Source organism: Odocoileus virginianus, chromosome 10 (genome assembly GCF_023699985.2).
Source record: "Odocoileus virginianus isolate 20LAN1187 ecotype Illinois chromosome 10, Ovbor_1.2, whole genome shotgun sequence".
In the NCBI taxonomy this organism is placed as follows: domain Eukaryota; kingdom Metazoa; phylum Chordata; class Mammalia; order Artiodactyla; family Cervidae; genus Odocoileus; species Odocoileus virginianus.
In genome coordinates this window covers 23928071-23947279 of record NC_069683.1, presented here as the reverse complement: position 1 = coordinate 23947279, position 19209 = coordinate 23928071, and the positions used below count along the sequence as shown (strand labels likewise).

At 47.1% G+C, this 19209-nt stretch overlaps 1 protein-coding gene across 2 annotated transcripts in view; it reads right to left on the bottom strand.

The window, feature by feature from the left end:
* Positions 1-18618, bottom strand: part of ELF5 (E74 like ETS transcription factor 5) — a 32486-nt gene extending 13868 nt beyond the window's left edge. Inside the window, exons 1-3 of one of the 2 annotated variants that reach the window (XM_020912251.2) lie at positions 18481-18618; positions 16142-16332; positions 11248-11372 (exon numbers count right to left, since the gene is read on the bottom strand). In XM_020912251.2, the coding sequence (XP_020767910.1) occupies positions 11248-11368 (121 nt within the window). In that variant the 5' untranslated portion in view covers positions 11369-11372; positions 16142-16332; positions 18481-18618. The remainder of the gene's footprint in view (positions 1-11247; positions 11373-16141; positions 16333-18480) is intronic. The other variant, XM_020912250.2, reaches the window with a different exon arrangement.
* Positions 18619-19209: the final 591 nt, after the last annotated feature.

Below are 19209 nucleotides of genomic sequence, written 5' to 3'. Positions count from 1 at the left end.
CCAGGAAGAGAAAAGTGAGGGATGGCAGCTGGGAGAGGATTAGAAGCCCCCCAAAGGAGGCTCTGATTTTGTTAACATCCTCATCCTCTGTCCGGTGAGTCAAAGGGTCCTCCATCCTGGGGTGTTTTCCTGGGACCCTAGTAACCTTCTATCCTGAAGTGAAAACCAGAGGCATCCTGTGTGTAGACTTATTGGCAGAAGAGAGAATGAGAGAGGTGAGAAACCTGATTATGGCTTGGGAGTACCTTGAAGTGGGGGGGGGGGTCACTAGGGGAGAAGGAAAGAAAAAGCCCATTCAGGTATTTGGTTTCAGACAACATGACATCAAGAGTACAGACTTTAGAGCCTGACAAGCCTGGGTTTTAATCCCGGTTCCAAGGCTTTCTACTTGGGCAAGGTCCACAGATATTTGAGCCTCAGTTTCCTTGTCTGTAAAATGGGGATAATATGCTCCACTCACAGGGCTGTTCTGGAGTTTGTGGTTAATGTATATAGACTATATGGAGCATAGAAAATTATCGATCAATACTTATTAAATACCTGTGGTGTGCCAGGCACCATTTGAAGCTGATTTGATTCCCTCTGCTTTTATGGACAGCTGCCCCACACTGGCTAGTGGTTTGCGTGTTGTCTCTGGCCATCTTGGGTTGCTGAGATGTTGCCCAAGTGTTTGGCAGACCACGGATCACCAGAGCAGGCTTCTCTAGGGGATGGGGGAGGTGGAAGCGTTGGTTGTATTGCTGTTCTTCTGTTTTTGGTGGTGTTTTGAGGAATTTCTATCCCAAGGCCAGATCCCCTTCACTCCTTCATTGAAGCCCCCTATGCTCCCAGACAGAGGTGGGCACCCTACAGTCCAAGAGGCTGAGAGGTGGCTGTGCCTGACCCAGGGGCACAGATGGGTGCTCAACAGACCGTCCCAATGCCAGGAGAAACTAAAAGGTTGACAGATCAGGTGTGGAAGAGGTGAGGGACCAGGTTCTTGGTCAGGCACTTTGACAAATCTTGCAATTATCATGGTACTCATTCATTCATTTGTTCATTCATTCAAAAAGCTTCAATTTTCTCATCAGTAAAATGGGGATAATGATAGCCCCTATATCATATGGTCATTCTGTGGATTAAATGAGTTAACACATATACAAGTACTTAGGAAAGAGTCTAGAAGATTTTTTAATGCTATTATTAACATAAAGGTCCATATAGTCAAAGCTATGGTGGTTATCCAGTAGTCATGTACAAATGTGAGAGGTGGACCATAAAGAAGGCTGAGCACCAAAGAATTGACGTTTTCAAACTGCGGTGCTGGAGAAGACACTTGAGAGTCCCTTAACAGCAAGGAGATCAAACCAGTCAATCCTAAAGTAAATCAACCCTGAATATTCATTGGAAGGACTGATGTTAAAGCTGAAGCTCCAATACTTTGCCCACCTGAGGTGACAAGCTGACTCATGGAAAAGACCCTGATGCTGGGAAAGAGTGAGGGCAGGAGCAGAAGGCGGGTGACAGAGAGTAAGATGGTTGGATGTCATCATCGACTCAATGGACAAGAGTTTGAGTTAACTCCAGGAGACAGTGAAGGACAGGGAAGCCTGGTGTGCTGCAGTCCATGGGGTGGCAGAGAAATGGACACAACTTTGTGACTTAACAACAACAAAGATTATCACTGAACACCTACCATGTATGAAACAACAAATTGCGAGCTAAGGATTCATGATAAATAGGAGGTTTGGTTCCTGTCCCCCAAGAGGTCACAGATGAGAAACCTGAGGGTCACAGTGGACCTGCTGAATGTCTCGCAGCCAGTGGTGGGCAGAGTTGGGATATGAACCCCGGTCTGAACTCGAAAGCCAGTGCTCTTCCCATTCTATCATGCTGGTGTTCAGAGGTCAGTACAGAGAAGAGATGAAACACAGAAGGAGAATTGGAGGCTGGAGGAGAGCCAGAGAGAAGGAGAGGGCTGAGGAGAAAGGAGCGGGCAGAGTCAGGCAGAGGTGACTGGTGTAGGCTGTGTGGATGACAGAGTGTCTCTCATGAGTTAGACCCCACAGTAAACTGCAGCAAGGCTATTATGATTCTCCCTTTAAATGCTGAATTTGCTGCCACTATCCCCAAATGAACTGTGGCAATTCTAATATCAGGCAGGAGATGGCTTCTCTGCCCCTAAGCACCCATTTGTGTTGGTCAGGCTGCTATGTGCCCTGACCTACACCAGCTTTGCTTCCTCAAATCCTCTCACATGGGTAATAGGAAGAAACTGAGGCTCCTCTTAACTCAGAGCCCTTCCAGAAATTTCTTTTCCTACCATGCAGTGGATTGAGATCAAACTTGAACGTTAGGTTTGTTATAGACTCGGGTCTTTGGACTCTTTAATCAATAGAAATCGATAAGAGACCAAACCAGGAATTCAGGCAAGGCTTTCTTATGATCTGTGCTGCAGCACGACGGAATGAGAACAAGAAACAGGTGTCCCTGCTAGATGCTGGAGGAGGGTCAACCTGGTCTCTTAAGTGGGGTGAGGGAGGGGCGAATTGGTGGGTCAGGCTGGAGGGGTGGTTTAGGTGGTCCGCCCATCCCCTTGGAGGAGCTGAGCCCAGGGATCACGCACGGTGCCTCAGAAATGGTGGTTGGGTTTTGGCCTTTTTGCATTTTATTGTTTATCATTTAGGGCTTCCCTGGTGGCGCAGGCAGTAAAGCATCTGCCTGCAATGCAGGAGACATGGCTTTGATCCCTGGGTCAGGAAGATCCCCTGGAGAAGAGAATGGTTACCCACTCAGTTTCTTGCCTAAAAAATTTCATGGACAGAGGGGCCCGGTGGGCCTGGGCTGCAGTCCATGGGGTCACAAAGAGTCAGACAGCATTGAACGACTTTCACTTTCCCATTTGCCCCAAGTATGCATGCCTGCAGTTATTTTTAGTCCCTTAATAGTTTTTTTTTTTTTTTTGGTATTTTATGTTGGAGATGTTTGTCTGGGTGTAAGCACTACAGCAAAGGATCCCAGATCTTAGGTTTGTTTAAGTTTTTAATCAGAGTTGCTATCTGGCCAGGATGGTGGAGGCGATGTTACTGCATGAGGAGAGACCCCGATCAGTCATGGGGTGGGTGGGGTGGGGCTCCAGGGTCTCCTGGGAAAAATCTCTGGTGGCCTTGTCCCATCTAGCCTGTGTTTCCATGTGCTGAGTTCTGGCTGGAGTAAACCTGGGGCCTCACCTCCCTGGTATTCCCATGAGAGACTTTTACGAACCTTGCAATTCTTCCGCCCCAGTCCTGAGCTGAACCCCACCAGGGGTACCTATCTAGGCGCTGCCCTTGGAGGACACACTTTCTTTCTTTCCAAGGAAAGTGTTGCCAAGTCTCCAGGCCCCTCCCCGCTCCTCACCTCCACCCCCGTGTTATTTTCTTTGGCTCTGGGAGATGGCCATGGCCATGTTATTTCTGGAGGCCAGCGAGGCCTGAAGGATTCAGAGAAGTGTCATGGACACTGGGAAGGTATCGCTGGCTCCGCCTTCTTCCCCTGGCTCAGTCTGCCCCGAAGCTCCCCACAGGGCGGGCTTTGTGTGGCTCCCGCCCCTGGAGGGAGGCCAGGGCCGGGGCCAACATGGCGGCTCTTGTCACCGGCTGAGTGCCTCTCACGGCCCCTAGAGTGGAGAGAGAAGTGGCTGTTCTCGGCTCTGTGGAGGGCGAAGAGCCAAGATGGTGGGAAGACTTTTGGTTGTGGGGTGTTTGTGCCATCCTGTCTTCTTCCTCCTCACTCTGTCCGTCCCCACCCCTCCCTCAGCACTGCCTCCAGCCCCAGGTCTTTTCACAGGCACTTCTGGTCACTTGGGATGGCGTCAACCTGTCTTCTAATTCCTGCTCATCCTCAAGAGCACAGCTCACTGCCCCTCTGAGGGAGGCCCGCCCTCCTCACCCCAACTTAGGGGTCCTCCTGTCACCTCCCTCCTCGGGGTCAGCTCTGCTTTGTTAAGCTGAGTCGGGTGGGCTGGGAGCTGGCCTAACCCCCTGTGGGTGCTTGGGGAGTGAAATGACCCGCCTGGGGCCCGATAGCTATTGTCATCACTTCACAGGGAGGAAACTGAAGGCCTAGGAGGTTATGCGACTCTACTAAGGCCGCATGGCTGGTCAGTAAGGGAATTAGGCCCCCGCTAAACTCTTCCATCTTTGCACGTGGGAAGTTTGCATCACATTTGCCTCCCTCTTCTTGGCTGACAGGGGCCAAACTGGACACACAGGCTAAACAATTTGGATGAAGGTATATACATAGAAGGGGCTTCCCAGGTGGTGCGTGGTCAAGAATCTGCCTGTCAACGCAGGAGAAGTAAGAGATGCGGCTTCAGTCCCTGGGTGGGGAAGATCTCCTGAAGTAGGAAATGGCAACTCCCTCCAGTATTCTTGCCTGGAAAATTCCATGGACAGAGGAGCCTGGTAGGCTATAGTCTATGGAATCTCAAAGAGTTAGACACAACTGAGTGACTGGACATGCATGCACATGTATATATATATAAAAATATAATTAAATTAAAATATATGTACATAGTTTATATAAATACTTATATAGTACAGTGTATGTATGTATATTTATATATTTTATGTTTCACATATATATTTTTATATATATATATATAATGTATATATATAAAACCTAGGTTTGAAAAATCAGAGGAAGGATAGAGAGACTGATGATAACACTGTTTGAATGACATGAAGACCATTTTACTACTTGGAAGAAATGAACTCAGAGAAAATAAAAGACAGGGTAATTCACCCAGAGAATATATTATCTTCAACAGGTTGTATTGTCTGGAAATGTAAAGTGTTTTCCTCAACATGTGTACCATTCACAAAATAGTCTAGACTTTATAGAGAAACTGTGCCACGAGGCACTTCTGCCTATGTTTACCAGTTGGGGACAGATGACATCCCATGTCTGGTAGACTTAATCCAAAGGTCCCCAGGCCTTGATTACACAGCAGGCTTGGCCAGCTCCTTTGAAGTTGGAACTAGGTCAGGACACCTGTTTAAAGGGTTAGGTGCACTGGGAAGAAGACTTATGGGGCTAAAGGGAGTTTTCAGCAATTCTGTGGTGACATTCTCAGAGACGATGCTACACCTGAGATGCATTCAAATTCAGAGGGAGGGCTTAAGCTTTTAGAGCTGGGCTAGTGCACTCAGATGCCCACAGGGTCAGCAGGTGATGCCCATGCCCAAAAGTGGCCCCCGAAGAGGACAGTGAGGACGGGCAAGTTCATGCCAAGTGCACAATTGTGGCCCAGCTCTGCTAGTTGGCTGTTGCCAGGCAGGAAGGTAGGCCCTGTGTTGCCAGGCCCAGATTGTTATGTGAAATCTCACAATTTTTAAGTGCTGACTTATTTAGTTTTTAAAAATCACTCCTAGGGGCAGTTAGAACTCTTCCATAGGCTGGCTCCCTCCTCGTGATGACTTTTGAGGGAGAACTTCACAAGCTTCTGGATAGTTGTCTCCTTCCAGACTATTGTTTAGAGTGGACATGCTAAGATTTTATTTATTTTTATTGAAGTATAGTTGATTTACAATGCTGTGCTAATCTATGAAAGTGAGAGTGTTAGTTGCTCATTGTGTCCAACTCTTCCTGATCCCATGGCCTATAACCCTCTGTTCATGGAATTCTCCAGGCAAGAATACTGGAGTGGGTTGCCATTCCCTTCTCCAGGGGCTCTTCCTGACCTAGGGATCGAACCCAGGTCTCTCTCATTGCAGGCAGATTCATTACCATCAGCTGCCAGGGAAGCCCAAAGTGACTCAGTTTTGCATATATACACATTCTTTTAAAAATATTCTTTTCCATCTTGGTTTATCCTAGGAGATTGGACATAGTTTCTTGTGCATACAGTACGATCTTGTTTATCCATTCTAAATAGTTTGGGGAGGGAGAGGGATGGACTGGGAAATTGGGGTTGGTTGAGGCAGAATTTTTATTTTTTATTTTTAGCTGAATAGTATTTTCTTCAAATTGAAATTCATCTGGAAAAAAACAGTGCTGCTCTGTTGGGAGTTAAGGGGAAGGTACTAGATGGCTTCCCCTTCTTAGTACCAGAAGGCTCCTTGAAAAATTACTGTTCTGGAGCTTGTTATTTGAATTCTCCCTTAAAACTGAAAGTGTGTGTTATCTCACACTTAGGGGGCCTGCCTCCTAGAATTCGTGAGCAAAAAGGGAAATAATAGGATCTACCTCTCCATGCTGTTAAAAAGATTAAGTGAATCAATGCATGTAAAGTACTTGGAAGAAGGATAGGCAGAGAGTAAGTGCTTATTCAATACCATAATGTTAAATATTAACATGTAGTTGTTAATATCAGGGTCACCCCATACCACTATGTTAATTGCATTTCCTCCACTTGTTAGCTGTGCAATCCTAGTAAAGTTTCCTAACCTCTCTGGACCTCAGCTGCCTTCATCTCTAAAACAGGAATACTAACAGTGTCTATCTTTTAGGAAGCTTGCTGTGAAATGGAAGAGAAATGATGGATATAAAGAACTTAGCCCAGTGATCTGGATCACAATTCAAATCAACAATTCCCTGTGTCACTTGTAATTAGTTATTATTTGGGGATGACATTTGTCCTCAGGGAAATGAGGCTGTCTCCAGCAGGGCCTCAGTCTAACTGAGGGACACGCAGAACAAAGGAACCCAAGGACCCAGTGAGAGGGAGGCAGACAGTCTGGGTCAGAGGAGACCTGAGTTAGCCAGCCAGGACCATAATTAGCATGATTTATTAGCATCGGAAATTGGGAGTCTTTTGCCTGGAGCAGCACTGAAGAGGGCCAGTGAATGGACTAAGTAGCACGGGGCACCGTCAATTGTGGTTTGTCCCTGAAAGGAAGGACTTTACAAGGAGGGACCTGAAATGATACATGGCTTCCCGGTTTCCCTCCAGAGTTGGTCTAGCCCCATCCAATAGTCTTTCTTGACTTTCCTTCCAAGCCTGTACAGTGATTTAGACCATGACATGGGGGAAAAAAAAAAAGAGCCTGGAGCAGTGTAAGAAACTGGATGGGGAAGAGATGAGAAGGCCGGCAGGGTGTCATCCAAAAGCCGAGGCCATGAACGTGTGGTTGGAAAGGACAGAGCACCAGGCCCTAAACGGTCCCAGGCCACAGCTGCCCAAAGGTTCAGATGTGTGCGGGAGAGGCTAGAGGTGGCCAACAGTGAGGTCTCTCCTTGGGAGTGTCCTGGGGTGTGACCACCGCCATGGGGCTCACCTTAGGCTTTCTGATGATTTTATACTTCACTATTTGGTTTTGATTTAGAAATTCCTAGACTCTCTTGGGTATCTGATCTGAAACATCTCTACCTGGAATAGGAATCTTACTTAAGAAAAGCCCCCAATGGAACCCAGATACCTCTCTCTCTGATTAGAGATTAGATTAGATCAGCATTTTGCAACTTAAAACAAATTTTTTTTCCCCGTCAAATAAAATCTCCTTGTGCTTATGCTCAGTCGCTTCAGTTGTACCTGACTGCTTGTAGCCTCATGGAGTGTGGCCCACCAGGCTCCTCTGTCTATGGGATTTCCCAGGGCAAGAATACTGGAGTGGGTTTCCATGCCCTCATCCAGGGTATCTTCCCAACGCAGGGACTGAACCCGAGGCTGCTGCACCTCCTGATTGCAGGTGGATTCTTTACTGCTGAGTCACCAGGGAAGCCATAAAATCTCTTATAGCTAACGTATTTGTTGAGCACTTAGTACGTGCCAGTTACTCTGCTACACTCTTGAGTTTTCTCATTCCATCCTCAACTCGAGGTCCTAGATCATGTAGCCTACTTTACAAAGTAAATGAAGAAAGAAAGACAGAGAAATGTGAAAGCCCTTCTTGAGGTCACGCAAGTAACCACTTGAGTAAGTGGCCGAGCAAGGTGAAAAGTGAAAGTGAAAGTCACTCAGTTGTGTCTGGTTCTTAGGGACCCTATGGACTATACAGTCTATGGAATTCTCCAGGCCAGAATACTAGAGTGGGTAGCCATTCCCTTCTCCAGGGGATCTTCCCATCCCAGAGATCGAACCCAGGTCTCCCACATTGCAGATGGATTCTTTACCAGCTTAGCCACAAGGGAAGCCCAAGGAGGAGGTCATATAGGTATAACCCAGCTCCTGCAGCCAAGCCCCACTTTGCTGTACTGTCTTTGGAATCAAAATGAGGGTGGAGATGGAGAGGGGCGTCTAAAGCTTGTCCTTCTCAGCTGTCACTCCAGGTCCCCAAGGGACCTCCAAAGAACCCCTAGAGCTGCCCCAACCTAGAAAGCTCTGCTGCGAAGTATGAGCAAGATCCCAAAGCCAAGATGCACTGCACATTGGCCTGGCCACCTTGGTCATCAGGTTAGGGGTGTGTGGGTGTGTGGAGGGTCAGGACAGAGTTCCAGAAAGTAGAGGTAAGTCAGGATATTCCATGACTTATCAGATGCTTGGCTACTGGAACTCGATTGGAGAAATCATCTTTTAAAAATATCACCTGCTAGTGAAATATACCCAGCTCCCCACTCTCCACCTTGGATAAAATTTTCCAGTATCTGTAATTCTTTATTTTAAAAGAGCTGAAGGGAAGGTCAGGGTGAACTCATGACATTTGAGAGCATTTTGCAATCTGTGACCATCCACTCGCCAGCCTGCAGGGCAGCCTCTAGGTGCTGGTTTTAAGAGAGGCCAGGTCCTGAGCTCTTAACGCACGGAAGGTGCATGTTTGGCTGCTTCTGCTAGAGCCGTTTAAGAGGCATAAACAGCTGGTTCTCCTGACCATGTTGCTTATTCCTCCCTGCACTTTTCATTCTTAGACATCATTTACCCAGCAGGCACACCATTTCTCTCTCCCATCCTCTCCTTTTTGTCTCAAAGTGTCTAAGCTGCCAACAATTCTGAATTGGATGGTTGAGATAGAGACCTGTGTCACTTTTGTTCAATATGAAAAGTGAGGCAAGGAGAGAGAAAGCTGTTTTTCCATGTCGTGTCTTGGCCGCAGTGATGACCTGCTAAGTGCCCAGCACTTTGCTAAACACATTACGTGTGGAATCTCAGTCAGTCCTCCCAACACCGGGAGGCAGATGCTATTTTAGCCAAGGAAAACATCTCTCAGAGATGTTAGGGAAAACCTGGCCAAGGTCACGGGGCCAGTCAGTGCCAGCCCCAGCCCGGTGACCTTGGACCCAAACAGGAAGCTGCCATTTGGACAACCCTGACTTCAAGCTGGAATTTCCTAGGAGGTAGGCAAGGACCTCAGAAGAGATGGCCACTGAGGTGGCAAGTTGGCAGAGCAGTGTCTGGAGGAGAACTTGGCTGTCTCCTGAGACATCCCTCTCAGAAGGTTTTTGCAGACACTCAGACCCATGTGTCACCTCCTGGGAGACAAAAAGACAGAAGGCCCTGCAGGGCATTCTTCCCACCAGTAGGGACCCAAGGGAGCCTAGTCCTCACTGGGGACTGTTTCACACTCAAACTTGACCTTTATAAGCTCAGAAACACTCAGCTCCTTCTGAAATGCGAGTGCCAGGGGGGCAAGCCCCTTCCCTTGGTAATGGCAGGGAGCTGGGCCACTCTTGGCCAAAGTCTGAGCTCTTGACAACTGCAGAAGCTCCTGGAACACCGCGCGGGGTAGTCACCTGAGGTTACCCTCTCCCATCCCACTCTGAGGTTACCGTCTCCCATCCCACTACCACCTGGTAGAAGAAGTGGGAAGAGGGGGCTCCCAGGATGGCAGGTCTGGGTTATGTGTGGGTGGGGCTGGGCTCCACCATCATGGGACACACAGGGAAGAGACGGGGACTCGGAAAGCTCCGTTTTCCTCCTGCAGATTTAGCCTCTTGACCAAATACAGGGTGGGAGGGCAGGGAGAGACTGAGTACATTTCTCATGGTCTTTCTGGGAACAAGGCGCTCTTTAGGCTTGAAGAACATTCCTGTGCAGCTGGATGAATCGCGTCCCCATGCAATAATCTGGACCTTGGTGAGAGTGAACCATGTCACGGTATGTGTGTGTCACGAGTAGGGCTGGGGAGGGTGTGGGACTGGTCTGTGTAAGCATGTGCCTCAGGTCTGTCTGTGCAGTTCTGGTTTCTGGCCTGGAGGCAGGGCCTCCTAGAGGGGGGCATTTCACAGTGTCCTCGGAGACTCACCCTCTCCTGGAGGCCACCTGCTTTCTGACCCTGAGCGTGAGCCCCGCTGGGCCGGAACACACAGGGTCAAGGCTGGGTGGCGAGGCCTGAGGGCTGTCTCGGCGCTTGCGTCACCCCCACCGCGGGGCGTGTACCTGCTGTGCCCGCAGTCAGCCGGGCTCGCCGTGAAGCGCAGTCACCCGGCACCTGGGGATAGAGGCCCTCAGAGGGTTTCTGGGGCAAAGCTCAGCTGGCCTCGCTTTGACTTATGGCCTGCACAAGGCCCCGTGCTTCCTTCTTAGGTGGAGAGAACTGGACTAGGAGAGGAGGATGTGGGGGGAGGGTGGCCTGGAGGGACAGTGAGGGGACCCCTGTTTACTGAGCACTTCCTTGGTTGCCAGGTTATATATTTCACAGTTTGGCTCTCTTGATCCTTGTAGAACTCCTCTTCCCTGCTCTAGGGATAAGGAAATAAAAGTTCAGAGAATAGCTATAATAATACTGATAACCACAGCATTCCGTCATTTGTAAGTTGACCTTGTAGGATAGTTAAGGGCACAGAGCTCAAGTCAATGCGCAGGAGACTTCGTTAACTGTTAGACCTTGGGTGGGTCATGAATCCTCTCTGTGCCTCAGTTTCTTCATCTATAAAATGGGAATAATAATTACTAATTTCTCTTAGGGTTTCTGTAAGGATGAGATGGGTGTTTGGCACAGGGTCTGGGGCACAGCTAATAAGTCTTTAGCAAATGTTGGCTAAAGCCAGGTTGCTCAAGCAATCACAATGTCCTAGGCTTCGGCCTAAGGGTTTCTACTATTTTGTTTAAATATAATTGCTCCAGGAGATTGATGTTATCTCCACTTTACCCATTAGCAAAATAACCTCAGAGAGGTTAGTGGAGTTTCCCAAGGCCACAGAGTTGGGAAGAGGTTACAGTGAGGATTCCAGGGCTTTCTTCTGTACAGAAGTGGCTCTTCCCCCTGCCTCGAACTCTGGCAACCCTCTGTCCTGAATACCGGTGAGAGCTGGCCGTTTCAGGCCATCGTGGCCTTGCCGCCCACCTGAGGCCAGCACCATCTCCTGCCCCAGCCTGTCCCAGCTCAGATGGGCTTCTCCAGTCATACACACCTGTCTGATGCTCAAATGCAGGGTAATACTCTTCATTGCTGAATAGGTCAGTCCACGACATCAGGGGGTCGCAGAAGGACGTGTTGGGCAGGAAGGTACTGTGTGTCACTGAGTCCAACATCACCCTGTAATAGCAGAAGAGGCTGTGAGGAGGCGGCAAGCCACACTGCAGGAGACCCCAGCAGGGCAATACTTGTTTATTTATTTTTTGACTGCATCACTGGCATAAGGGATCTTAGTTCCCCACCTGGGGACTGAACCCATGCCCCATGTAGAAGAAGCATAGCGTCTTAACCACTGGACTGCCAGGGAAGTCCCCACGCTTGGCTTTTAATTATGACAGCAAACACCAACATGCAGTCTCCCAGGAGCCGGGCACTCCTCTAAGTGCCTTCCACGGTGACATTATTTAATCCTTGCCACATCCTGTGAGGTTTGTGTGTCCACCCCCATTTTATAGATGAGAAAACTGAGGCAGAGAGGTTGAGACAATCGCCCAGGTAACAAGGCCAGTAAGTGGCAAAGCTGGGATTTGAGGATGAAGGCTTTAGTTGTGCAATAATGCCTTGTTCTTTATTTTTCCTGTTCTCTCTCACCTGGCTCTGAACTCTGGATTATAATGTCTAAAAATATGCTTCTGAAAACAGGGAAGGAATTACTATAAGTGAATATGCCCACAAACACGAATCCACAATTCTGAAATCTGAAAGCTCTGAAACAGAAAATATATTTGTATGTGTTTGGTGCCAACTTATTTCCCAGAAAAAGCAGTTCTGAATTGATTGTTATAAAACTTTTATATATAATTATATCTTACTTCTCTATATGTATGTAAACTAAACCATACATTTATTAAACATATATAACTATAGTATACCATAAAGTTTTATATCTATAGCTATAGTTTCATTTGTTCTACTTGATGAATATTCATATGATATACTGCAGAAAATATTGATGCATTTAGGCAGTCCAAGCAGGCAATACCTTGAGAGGAGTAATCTGTGCTCTGCAGTATATACCCTGGGTAGCTTCCTGACACTTGAAGAATTCTGAATTCTGTAGCACGTCCCACCCCAGGGTTTTGGATAAGAGAGTGGGGACTTGTGATCATTGTAACACATTTGCTTCACTGAGTGCCCTGGGCTGAGCAGTTTAAGTTTATTATTCGTGGTGTCCCCAGAACAACTACTCTGAGTCAGGATCTGGTAGGTGTTCTGTCTTATAGATTGGGGATGGGAGCTCTGAGATTCCAGATGACACACCCCATACCACCCAGGTGGTAGGTGATGGAGTTTGAATGACAACTCAGGTTGGTCTATTTAAGAAGTCATGATCCTAGTTGCTCTGCACACCAGCAAGTGGGAAGCTTTGGGAAAAGATGTCTGATTGAGGTTGGAGAGGGGATAGAAAAGAAGGGGCAAGCATTCTTGCCCACATTAGTCTCCTCTTTCAAATTTCCCTTTGCTGTTTCCCATATTCCCACAATTCAGAAAAAAAAAATTCATTCTTGGTGAATTAGAAAAATCTGTTCACCGAAATTCTCTTATTATTATTGCAATAATATTGATGAGATACTTGGTTCTACCCCTTCAGCAAAGAGGACACGGCAGCTCAAGACCACACAGCTGGGAAGTGGCAAAGCAAAGACTAGATTCCAGGTCTTGGGTTATTAAGTGCGTGGAATTTTAAGATGGTCAGGAACTTATAAATCACCTAGTCCAGTGCTTCCCAAACTTTAGTCATTTGCCTGCCCCATGATAACTTAATTTATTTTAAAAAATCACCTCCCTTATTATTTAACATAACTGCATTTACTTAAAAGGAAAACTTTATATCACTACTATAAATGGAAAGCCAGTATTCATTTAATATACATTAAAAAAAAGACATAAGCATTGAAATAAAAATTAGTCATCCATGCATCACCTAGATCAGAGGGTCTAGGCATAACCTCCAGGCACAGTCTAGTCCACCACCTGTTTTTGAATAGCTCACAGATAAAAATGATTTTACAGTTTTAAATGGTTACATATTAAATGGTTATATAATACGTACATAATGTACTTGATTTCGCCTTTAGGCCTGCAAATTCTAAAATATTTACTATCTGGCGCTTCAAGAAAATGTCTGCCTACTCCTGACTGGATTTATATCACGTATCATGAGTGGTCCGGCATGTTGGAAATTACTGTCAGTCCAATCTTTTCCCGCATCCAGACATTTTACAGTTGTGAAAATTACAGCCCAAGAAACCTGTGAAACTTTGTCCAAGTCACATACCCTACAGTGTAGGGAATTAAGTTTTTTCCAATTTTCAACCCATCTGCTTTCCTTTCTACAAACACTCACAGCCTCATCTGCTCACAGGCATATCCCAGGCTCACTACCAGGACAAACAGGATCTCGATCCCAAGAGGGTCAGGGACTGTGTGACTCTAGAACCGGAGATCAATTCTTTGGGGCTGTTTGCAAATCTGTCACCATCATCACTCTCAGATATGCACGAGAACTCTGCTCCAGACAGAGAAATAACTGAATTCAGATCCTCACGTGTAGGCACCCTCCCTGGGCATCGCTGGAAAGTTGCCAGGCCTCACTAGGAAGTCTCCTTCCTGATTCCCGGAGAGGGTTAACGTGCCCAGCAGATTATCATGTTCCTGGATCTCCCCCTGGGAGCCGTATCAAACAGAGGTCAAGGCTGCCTGGGTCTGGACTCTGATTTTCCCACGGATTGACTGGTTTTATATCCCTGAGCAGGTGGCTGGATGAGGAGGGATGGGGGTGGGAGCTTATGAGGGAGGAAGAGGCTTGGTGGGAGCCCAAAGCCCTTTCTGCTTTCTGGACTTGACCCCAGAAAAGTTCTCCTAAGTGACGGTTCAAGGTAAAAATACCCCCTACCCCTCTGGATCGGAGGCTCAGAAAATGGGAGAAGAGGGTGGCAGACCTCTGACATGACCTTCACGGGTGGGCTTGGAGAAAGGAGAGGTAGCCTCCACGTGAAGAACAGTTCCCAGGTCTCCGGTGTTAATTAGAAATTTTCCAGATATAGGATGCAACAGTAGGAACATGCTTCTTCATTTCTGCCTGACAAAGCTCTCAAAAGTCATTCGGTAAATTGAATTTGATCACAGAAAAATTAGGAATCTTTTTGACTAGTGCAATATTTACCTCTTAGAAAGATTTCTTTTTTTTCTCTTTGCACCAGCCTACTCACTGGCACTGTGATCTCTTCAATGCTGTACTCGGTGATGTCTGTATCTGATTCCCTTTGGGGGGTTCCCTCTGTGGCAAATTATATCCATTGTTTTCTTAAAAGGCTGTTTCTGGTATACAGCGTGCTGTTTTTCTTCTATAATTATTTTTTGCTTTGTGGAAAAATGTGTTTTATAAAGGGCAGCAGCTTTTATTTTTTCTATTGCAGTGGGAGGAGGGGATATTGTTAACTCTTGGACTTTCCACAAAAGACCTTGGCCACTTAACCAGCAGGCCCTAGGTGTGAAAGTTCAGGAATAATGGCTGCTTTGTATTCAGCAGCCCAGCTTCTTGGGCCTTCTACAGTCCTTGCAATAACTGAACATTTTTAGTTCAGTTCAATTAGCTCTTTGGATTTCTTTAATGTAGGTAGAAGAGGGTGGTGGGCAACAATAGCTTTTGGGTTCCCTCTTCTCAGTGAGGACACTGAGGCCCAGTGATATATAGTTTTAGGCCTGAAGTTAGAATATGTATTCCCACGGTGGGGGACAGTGACTATAGAGGGGAAAAATTGGTAAAAAAAAATTGGTCTTGGGGTCAAAAAAATCTTAGCCATCATTACGACTTATGACTCTACAAAGCCCACAGTACATAAATGATGAATGGTAAATCTGTGATATTAACATTTCATGGAGGGGGTAAGATTAAGAAACAGTGATCTAGGGGACTTCCCTGGTGGTTCAGTGGTTAAGATTTCACCTTCCAATGCAGGGGAGAGTGGGTTCAATCCCTGACTGGGGAGCTAAGACCCAGTATGTGGCCAAAAAACCAAAACATAAAACAGAAGCAATATTGCAAAGAATTCAATAAAGACTTTAAAAAATTGTCCACCTTAAAAAATTCTTAAAAGAATTGAACGAAAAAGGGGGTGATACTGGAAAAAAAAGGTTGAAAAGCATTGGATTAGACTTAGAGTCAGCAGTAGGACAAGTAGGGGAAGCCTAGGGAGGGTCCTAGGCCTGCTGTTGTAACCCCACATTTTTGTTTTTTGAGAGACTGGTTGACTTGACCTCATAGAAGGAGCATTGTCATGATTCTGCCTCTTGCTTTTCTCGGAGCCTCAATACTTCATCATCTGCATGAACACAACAATGAGATGGACTCTAACACATACCCTAGCTGCGTGATTGTCTTCAGGAACCCACCCAATTTGGCTGACACAGCCACACACGTGCACGCATATACATAGGCATATATAATGGTTATAGTTGCATATTGCGGTCAAGTATGCTCACTAAATTGGAGTAAGATTCAATCATACAGAGACCAAACTTTTAGCTCTACAAAATTCCCCTGATTTTCTCTTCTCCATTTCCTCCCATACCCACTTTCAGCTGTGACCTCTGGACATTCTTTGCCTGGGGTAGCCAGACCTCTTAAGTATTCTGAACCCTCATTCATTGCCCGTCTACAGACCCATGGTGGTGGAATTCAGTCTCCCCAAAGTGTAGTCAGCACTTTAGCTGCCTAGTAAGTAGGAAAGAATCAAGCACTTTCAGCACAAGAGGGGAGAATCAAGTGGGTTCTCTTCCATGCCCGAGAAAGGCTGGCTGGACCTTTGGGAATGAATGGCATGGACGCTCAGGTCCCTGGTGCCTCCAGAGGCTTCCTAACCCTTCTGAGAGTTTGGTTCACTCACCAAGGGTGCACCGGGGGGGTCCACACAGTCAGAGAGACAGGCCTGTGAGCTTCTTGCCCTCACACGAGTCAGAGGCGGCAGTCACAGGTGTGGTGTCCATGGCACCTCTGTTCAGCCTTCCAGAGAGAGCGGAAGGCGCAAACCACCCAGCCTTGGCCAGTCTGCCAGACAAGGAAAATTCCTTCCTGACCCTGGCAGAGATCAGCAACTTCACTCCGGGCATGTGACCAAAAATTCACCCAGTTAAGCACCTACGCATTGGCTTTTTATGCACCAAAGCATCACTGTGCAGAATGGGCTGTGAAGGTGTAAACCATGGTAAAGGGGGCTAGGGAGGGCCTTCCTTGATCCCACCATTGGGGCCATCTCTCTGGGAAGAATAATGCTTTTCCTCCTCTAAAGTCCCAGTGATACCCCAATGCCCACCAGGTCCCGAGCCCTACAGGCAAGGCAGGGTCCACGTCCTACCTTCTGGACTTCCCTCAGAAGAGACTCATGGAGGAAAACCCATTGGTTGAACTATTTCAATGCTTTCTGCTAAAGGATTGTGGGTTGGGTGCTTGAGTGTTTGCTCTTTTGGGAAAAACCAGAGCAGCTATGAGACTGCTTTGCTGATGTCTTGCCGAGTGATTCCCCATCTTCCTTTGGCCTGTATCAGAAGCTTGCCAGTTTGTTCATTTTTTAGTTGTTTTTCTGAAGGTGCCGCATAGACTCATAGGAGTTGTGCCGAATAGTTTACCATGGGCTCCCATACAAGGCTCACTGGGTTTGGGTTAAACCCATGTATGTGTGCTCAGTCGCTTCAGTTGTGTCCAAACTCTGCAGTGCTGTGCACTGGAGTCTGCCAAGCTTCTCTGTCCATGAGATTCTCCAGGCAAGAATACTGGAGTGGGTTTCCATGCCCTTCTCCAGGGGATCTTCCTACCTTGGGGATGGAACCTGCATCTCCTGCAGCTCCTGCATTGCAGGTGGATTCTTTACCCACTGAGCTACCTGGGAAGCTGGGTTAAATCCATTGGGATTTAAATCCTACCTCTGCCACCCACAAGGAAAGGGATGTGGGACACATTTCTTACTACTCAGCCTGCTGAAATTTTAGTTTTTATTCCTTATTTTTGTTTCACATAAGGTGTGTTGGGTCAAAATCCACGACCCTCTCTGAGCTCATCTCTCAAATGGAGATTTTAACATGCAATACTCAGGATAACCCAAAGATTTAATAAAATTAGGTAATATATATATAGATGAGCGGGCATAACACATATGTCCATCCCAGCAGGGGATGGGGGAATCAATTGTCATCAATATTCTAAAGGTTGCTACTTAGGTGAGAAAAGCTTCTCAGAAAAGCAGACAACCAACCTGTGAAAACTCTTATCAAGAACAGTTTGAATCACCAAAAAAACCCTCTAACAGAGAACATGAGGACAAAAGAATTAAGCTTTCACTCAGAAGGGCAAACAACCTCTTCTCCTGGGTCTTTAGACTAAAACATGAAGCCATCTCCCTGTATCACTTTACCTTGCTAGGCTTCAGTTTCCTCCTCTGTAAAGACAATTAGGGATCATTGCCCCTAATGACCTCTGACAGCGTTTTCAATTTGTAAAATTCTCAGCACATCCGAATGAACGTGGGTCCTCAGCTCCTGATGGGGAACGGAGCATGTGCTACACCAGTCTGCCAGCAGGGGGCGAACGCTCAAGAACCTCACAGTGCAGAGTCTGAAAAGGTCTGAGAATACAGTGGAAAAAGCCTAACCATTGCTTTTCTGGAAGCAATCTATACTGAGGAGGTGTGAGAGTGCAGAACGGATTTCCTTTAAGCTATTATGTTCAGACAATCTCCTGAAAAATGCCCCAAACTGTAATAAGGCAACTATTTTTTTCTGTTTCAAGGGGGGGTGCTCCATGAACAGGCCAATGGGGAAAAGGAGGCACTTAGGCAGGAGGAGGTGGGCTTTTCTTGAAGCTGAATATTTGTTGGTGTAAAATCCAGCTTCCCTTCCTCAGGTTAGCTTGAAGAAGGGTAGAGAATGGCGTGCCCGTATGCATTCTCTCTCCATGAGTTCCCCTTGGTTTAATCAAGTGACCCAGAGGAGCAGGGGCTGCCAAGAAGGAGTTGGGTGGCTACGCAGCCTGAGGAAGCAGAAACGTCTTTCTCAGGCCAGCAGTTAAATCCCAGCCAAACAGCTCCGGGGAGTTACTGTGACTGATGGACGTGGCAGGAGGCCTGGCCATCTGGAGCTGGGGACGGACCCACAGACCCAGGCCCCCCACCAGAGCCACAAAGCCCTGACGCCCCGTACGATTTATCCAAAAGAGCAAAGAAAAGGTGCTTACGTGAGGACGGCGGTGCTGGGTCCAAAGAGGAGGCTTTCAAGGCAAGAGAAGGCAGGCACTCCCAGCACCGGCGGACGGTGGAAACACAGGCACCTGTAGCCTTGTGATATAAGTAACACCTACAGACAGGTCCGTTTGGTTTTTCAGGTTTATGCACAACCCCTTTGATGACGGTGACATACAGTGTGACACGGCTCCTTGGAGGGGGAACGGTTCTCACACACAGAAAGTTTACCTTTATCCTGCTTTTGTGCCCAGCTCACCCCCCACCCCGGCTCCCCCGCTCCCCACCCGGGGAGTCAGTAAACAAGCTGAGAATTCTCGCCTCTGGGAGCTTTGCTGGATCCTGCGTTTGCTGGGAACTCTCTTTTGGGCAAACTGGAGGGGAAACAGGAATCTAGCCGTGGTGCCCATCTCTGCAGCCCCAGCGGAGTCATCCTCCTGTGTATCCCGTCGTCCTCCCCCCCCCACCCCAGCAGTAAGGTGGAAGGGTAGGATAGGGCAGTGGTTAAGAACACAGACTTTGCAGTTAGACAATTTTTTTCTTTTTCTTTTTTTTGCAGTTAGATGATTCTATTCAAATCTAGGTGCATCATTTTCTAGTCATGTCACCTTGAACCATTGAACTAGTTAGTTAATAACTTAAGTCACTCTAATGCAAATAACAGGACCTACCCTCATATGAGGTCCTGCAAGTGAAGCACCGCATGAGCTCTTTGTTTCATTCTG